This window comes from Maylandia zebra, unplaced genomic scaffold (genome assembly GCF_041146795.1).
Source record: "Maylandia zebra isolate NMK-2024a unplaced genomic scaffold, Mzebra_GT3a scaffold01, whole genome shotgun sequence".
In the NCBI taxonomy this organism is placed as follows: Eukaryota; Metazoa; Chordata; class Actinopteri; order Cichliformes; family Cichlidae; genus Maylandia; species Maylandia zebra.
Genome location: NW_027490031.1, coordinates 977501 through 984414, shown reverse-complemented (window position 1 = coordinate 984414; position 6914 = coordinate 977501). Strand labels below are relative to the sequence as shown.

Sequence of the window (6914 nt, the reverse complement as noted above, 5' to 3'; positions counted from 1 at the left end):
AGTTTGAAAAGAACATCGTCTCGTCTCCATGCCAGGTGTTTTCCTGTCGCACGTCCTGCTCGCTTATCGTCTGGAACATCAGGCCCACCTTCTGCAACAAACTGTTCTTTTGCAAGCACAATTTTGCAGTTACAAGCTTTTACAAAATATCATTTGAACCTTCACCGACCCCTGAGTCTAACTGCTGTGTAAGTCTGTGTGTGTGTGTGTGTGTGTGTGTGTGTGTGTGTGTGTGTGTGTGTGTGTGTGTGTGTGTGTGTGTGTGTGTGTGTGTGTGTGTGTGTGTGTGTGTGGCTCGACCTCACATGAACTTTGTCTTATGAGAAGAGAGGCCAATTCTCATGTACATAATAACCTAACTGAAACTATATCTGTAATATGTTGAATAAATGTTTTAATCAAGAACCTCTACTAAAAGCTTAATCAAAAGATATAAAAGTATAAAAGACAATAATGAATAACCTGGTTATTCAAATAGCATCATCCAAACAGCTCCTCAAAATGACAACCAAAATGCACACTTTACAGAGGGAACAAAGACATTTTAGAAGTATACTTCCTGACTTATTCTCAGTCATCTGTTACCAAGCCAACTCAAACACAGCAGGTTGCTGAATACACTCAGGCCTCAGCTACTATTTTTGCTGTAAGATTAACCTTCTAAGCTCCACGTCACTCACGCTCTGCTTAGTTTCATTTCCTGAATGCAAAGCATGCTCTGCAAACCTACAGTTTCCTGTCAAGACTTTTAGGCCCAGACTATACTCAGAGTTGGGCCTTTCTTTTATAATGCAATGTAATCTGCATATAAACATTTAAAATTATAGATTCAACTCAACAGTTTAAAGTGGTTATCACTGCACCTGTAATAAAGGCTAATTGGGTGCCAATATGTTTAAACATCTGAATGCAATATCAATACTGCAGATTGTATTATTAATGCAATGGTAATGATGATGATTATGAACAATAGCAGAAAAATATCTCTCCAATCTCAATAACAACCACAATTCATGGATAAGGCGCACAGTCGATTTTTCAGAAAATGAAAGGATTTTAAGTAAAATACGGTATTAATATAAATCCAAAAACTTTTTTCACTTCAAATTTATTGGTGAACTCTTGAATAAATTTTCCTAAACAATGAGATAGTGACATGTTCTACATCCACATCAATCACAACCATAGGAAATGTCACATCGATGTGCTTGTGTTGTGTCCATGATGATGTTAACAAACAAACTGTGACAGAGCCTCAGACGTGATGAAGACGCTGAATCAGCAGAAAGAGCAGAGCAGGAAGCAGCAGCATCCACACAGGTGTGTCTCAGGTGAGTCCTGCTCCCACACTAAACACATCCACATCATATTAGCATGTGCTAACATGTGCTTCTGCTTTATTTCAGTCTGACATGTTTCCAGTCAACATGTCTGCTGTGTGTCTCTCAGCACTTGCACTAAATCTTCCCGTGTGTCTGTGATACTGCGTGATGCTGACAGACTGTAACGTCAGTGAGTCTGTGAGCATCTCTGTCACCTACAGCTTCCCTGTGGAGCTCATTTCAAATGCTCAGGTTTACACTCAGGAACAGGAAATGCTGCGTCTGCAGTTTGTCTCCTTCAAACTAAAGCGTCTCAGACACGAGCAGCACGTGAGCACAAAGATGTTTGTGGTCACGTGGTGGGCACGAGGAGCTCTCAGTGAGTTTGGAGCTGAAACATCTTTGACTCCCAGAGTGTGAAAGTGAAACAAGCAAACGTGGATATTTAGGAGCCTCAGACGGTGTGATGATGATCATGAACCCAGGAAACAAAGAGAGAAAAGAACAGATTGGAGATCAGAGCTGAACACACACTTTTTTAAAAGCATGCAGGAGCCGTGAGGACGAGCACGATTCATTCATTCATATCTGCACTGTGATCTGAACTCTCTCTCTTTCTAATCTCATGTCTGAAGGTGAGAAGGACACCGCCTCCCTGACAGAAAAGCTTCTCCACCCACACAGCTGAAGAAGATATTTACAGTGTGTACAATGGCATCACTCTTCCACACACAGACAATCACTTGTTGATGCAGCATGGTCCAGCTGGGAGTAAGAAGGTAGGAAAGCTGAGCCAGTGTTCCCGCTTTAAAGAAGGCACCTTCAGCCAATCACTGACTCCACCCACAACTCAGCATAGTGACAAATACTCAGTACAGGCTAAACAGCACCACCCTCAGGCCAACATGGAGAAAAGCATCCACACTGAAACCAGACCAATGATGATCTGGGGCCTGTTCTTCGTACGTCGCTTACTACATCCAAGATCAAACCATCACGCTAACCGTGAGCTCGCTAATCCGGTTCCCCGAACACACCTGCTGTTGACGATTAGTACAGCTGGACGCAGTAATGTGACATCACTGGGTGTCGTAAAAGGGGCTACGCATCGATAGTAGAAACATTGATCGGCAACCCGCTGATTGGTCGGCGAAAATGTCGAAGGAGCGCGCTCGGTATTTTTCGGCAGCAGAGCAAGAACTCTTGAGTGAGGGATTTCAGGAGTTTCAGAGTTTAATTGAAACGCAAGGGAACACTGCAAAGGCTGCAGAAGCAAGGAGAGAGGGCTGGCAGAAAGTTGCTGACAAATCAAACTCGTAGGTAATTTAATAATAATAATAATAATGGAGTGGATTTATATAGCGCTTTTCAAGGCACCCAAAGCGCTTTACGATACCACTATTCATTCACTCTCACATTCACACACTGGTGGAGGCAGCTACGGTTGTAGCCACAGCTGCCCTGGGACAGACTGACAGAAGCCAGGCTGCCATATCGCGCCATCGGCCCCTCTGGCCAACACCAGTAGGCGGTAGGGTAGATCTATCATATGACACGATATTATCCAATATTATATTACATTATATTATATTATAATATGTTATATTATATCCCCTTTCACATTAGAGCCACAACAGGACCCACTAGAACATGGGAACAAGTAAAAGTGGAATATAAGAATATTCTACAGAATGGTAATATTTATCACTTATATTGCTTTTAGTCTCTTGGAAAGAGACCCTGGAATACTCTGTTTGTTTGTTCATAACAGCAACCAAGAAAAGGGCAGAAGCAAAAAAAGACAGGTGGTGGTCCTGCACCCCCTCGTCAACAAGTTGGTTAAGTAAATAATACCCTCACGGGAAAATCGATATCTCTCTATGAGCACACTGTCGCGCTGAGCTAAAGGATCCTGTCTGTCCCGCAATATACGCTGAATTCTGAGGACTCTCCTTATCAATCTTGCACCTTCCGCAATGGGTTGCTCGCGTAAACGGACAGGACATGGCTGCGACAGACTTCCCAAATCCACCTTCGCTTTTATAGCCGTGGTCTCTCATCTTGATTACACGAAGTAATTTACAATTACTACTCTGAAATATGAATTACATCTGTAATAATCACATACATGTAATAGAATGTTAATAGTACATTTCCCTTTTTTAGGAAATGACCTGTATGTATCTGTGTGACATCAATAAAAGGATCAAGTGCTGCATTATCTTCAGTTACATTGATGTTATTTATTTATGGTGAAACAGTGGTGGAATATTGCTGTTGCTTTCGTATGAATGAAGCGGACATACCTGCGTGGCCGCGATCTAATCCTGTTTACATAAAGTAAACCTGCTCCCGAGCTGGTTTACGCTTACGGCTCTGTTGCTATGACAGCAAGTCTCAGATGAGCTTCGGGGAACCGAACGATCCAAGATCACGCGAAATCGTCAACAATCTAATCCAGCTAACTTACTTAGCGAGGTACGAAGAACGGGCCCCTGGGCCACAAACATTCATATCCAACACATGTAAAGCCTTCAAACGTCATCTGCTAATGTTTCTGTTTATTCTATGATTATTTTAAAATGAGCTCACAGCCACCTGTCAGCCTGCTGAGCTCCACCAAGGGGCCACTTTAAGGACCTGTCAGATAATCTTATTAGTCAATCATCATCTTATCATTTTACAATTCTCTTTAAACTTTCAGCAACAGCCGTTTAACTTCAGTGATGCTCAGAATGTCTTTGATATCCAGGAGTTTCACCCACGTCCAGTGAAAAATGACGATCAAATGAAAAAATCCACTTTTTCTTCTTTGAGTCAGTTCCTGAAGAGGGTCTTATATCTGCCAGACTCCCAGAAACTCAGTGTGTTCAAGAGTGAGCTGACAGTCAGAGTCAGTCTCAGCGTGATCCAACCATATTAGTGTGAACAGCATCACAGAGGATTCAGCTGCTGTAAATGGGACAGTGTGAGTAAATAACAGGGACTAGAAAGAGAGAGCAGAGTTCTCCTCAGTAACACCAGGATACCTCACCCCTCTGAGTCTCGCTTTCCCGTCTCCATCATTTAGTGACTACCTTCTCTACCATGTCTGTGCCGAGCGCTTTGGTCAGGGCCAAAAGGCAAGGCAAGTTTATTTGTATAGCACAATTCAACAACAAGGTGATTCAAAGTGCTTTACAGAGACATTAGAAACAAGAACAAATAAAAAGCATGATTTAAAATTGAATAAAACAAGCAAATAAACTAACTAACTAATTAACAAACAAACAAACAACAGTATATAAAATCAAAACAGATAAAATCAGAACAGTAGATAAAATCAGTAGTTAAATGTAAGTTTTGAAATTTAAGCTTAAAGTGTGGATTTGGTGCTTTATTCAAATGCAGCTGAGAACAGGTGAGTCTTCAACCTGGATTTAAATAAACTGAGTGTTTCAGCTGATCTGAGGCTTTCTGGGAGTTTGTTCCAGATATAAGGAGCATAAAAGCTGAATGCAGCTTCTCCGTGTCTGGTTCTGACTCTGGGAACTGATAAAAGACCGGATCCAGATGACCTGAGGGATCTGGAAGGTTCATACTGGGTCAGGAGGTCATTGATGTATTTTGGTCCTAAACCATTCAGAGCTTTATAGGCCAGCATCAGAACTTTAAAGTCTATCCTCTGACGGACAGGCAGCCAGTGTAAAGACCTCAGAGCTGGACTGATGTGGTCCACTTTTTTGGTCTTAGTGAGGACTCGAGCAGCAGAGTTCTGAATGAGCTGTAGCTGTCTGACTGATTTTTTTAGGTAGACCTGTAAAGATGCTGTTACAGTAATCAAGCCTACTAAAGATGAATGCATGGACTAGTTTTTCCAGGTCCTGTTGAGACATCAGATCTTTCATCCTTGATATATTCTTGAGGTGATAGTAAGCTGACTTTGTAATTGTCTTAATGTGTTTTTCTAAGTTTAGGTCTGCATCCATCACTACACCCAAATTTCTCGCCTGGTTTGTGGTTTTTAGGTGTATAGATTGAAGTTCTCTGGTGACCTGTAATCGTTTTTCTTTGGCGCCAAAGACTATTACCTCAGTTTTGTTTTTGTTTAGCTGGAGAAAATTGTGGCACAACCAGTCATTGATTTCCTCAATGCATTTACCAAGAGCCTGTACAGGGCCTCGGTCTCCTGGTGACATTGTGATATATATTTGTGTGTCATCTGCATAGCTGTGGTAGTTTATTTTGTTGTTGTTTATAATCTGTGCCAGTGGGAGCATGTAGATGTTAAACAGAAGGGGTCCCAAGATGGAACCTTGGGGAACTCCACATGTGATACTTGTCTGCTCAGATGTGAAGTTACCTATTGATACAAAGTATTTCCTGTTTTCTACGTATGTTTTGAACCAGTTTAGTACAGTTCCTGAAAGACCTGCCCAGTTCTCCAGTCGTTTGAGTAATATGTTGTGGTCAACTGTATCAAATGCTGCACTGAGATCCAGTAAAACTAGGACTGACATTTTTCCACTGTCTGTATTCAGACATATGTCATTAAACACTTTGGTCAGAGCGGTTTCAGTGCTGTGGCAACTACACCATGACAGCATCCAGAGAGAAACTTGTGAGCCCACGACTACATTAGATGTTTGCTCTGCTGAATCCAGCCAGCCCCTACCTGGCTTTAGTCATATGGGATAAAACGGTAGGGCCAGAGGTGGGAAGTAACTAAGTACAAATACTCTGTTACTGTACTTAAGTAGGATTTTCAGGTATCTGTACTTTCTACTCCTTACATGTTCAAACAGGCTGGTTACTTTAGGTTTAACACATTTGAGGGGAGTTATTATTCCATCAGTGCGAGCCTTCAAACATCAAAGCGATTTGAGCCTGAACAGAAACACATGAAAGGAAATCCTGTTCATTTATTAATCACATAGAAAGAGACCAAAGAGTCAAACTGTGAGTCACAGTCAGTAAAATAAAGCACCGAAATGTGCACTGCTGTTCAGTCTGGTTACTACCGTTTATGCCAGAACCGGTGCCATAATGGCGCCGGATACCGGTACCCATCCCTATCGCTGATCCTTTTACTCGCTGGCTTTCAAATCAAAGCTGGAATGAAATTTGTGGCGTTTGCAGGATCGAATCAATCACACAGGATCAGGAGAGAAGACAGCAGAGCAGCTGATTTTACACCTGAAGATAAAACTGTAATGTTAGAAACATGAAGATATTACACACACAATACAGACGTGTGTGTGTGTGTGTGTGTGTGTGTGTGTGTGTGTGTGTGTGTGTGTGTGTGTGTGTGTGTGTGTGTGTGTGTGTGTGTGAAAGAGAGTACTTTAACTCCTTTATTTCACACAGACAGCTTCAGCATTTGTTCAGCTTCAGTTTTCTTTCTCACATGTGAGTCTGCTTTCTCTGCTTTTATTTGAATGCAAGAGAAAAACACCACTAGAATTTACACACTTCACTGTGTTTCCAGAGAGAGTCACTGATCAATAATCAAAGAACACACAGATCAAACTGATTGATCAGCCATCAGAGGAGTCGGATCAATGGAGCTGCTTCTGTTCCTGATGTCCCCTGTTTGATCCTGGACCTGAACTC

The 6914-nt window shown here is 41.9% G+C and overlaps 1 protein-coding gene across 1 annotated transcript in view; it reads right to left on the bottom strand.

Annotated features, from left to right (window-relative positions):
- Positions 1-4300: 4300 nt before the first annotated feature.
- LOC143415597 (uncharacterized) overlaps positions 4301-6914 on the bottom strand; it is a 71878-nt gene continuing 69264 nt past the window's right edge. Inside the window, exon 10 of the mRNA XM_076880873.1 lies at positions 4301-6914. This exon is cut by the window's right edge and continues 3 nt beyond it. Coding sequence (XP_076736988.1) covers positions 6826-6914 — 89 coding nt within the window. The 3' untranslated portion in view covers positions 4301-6825.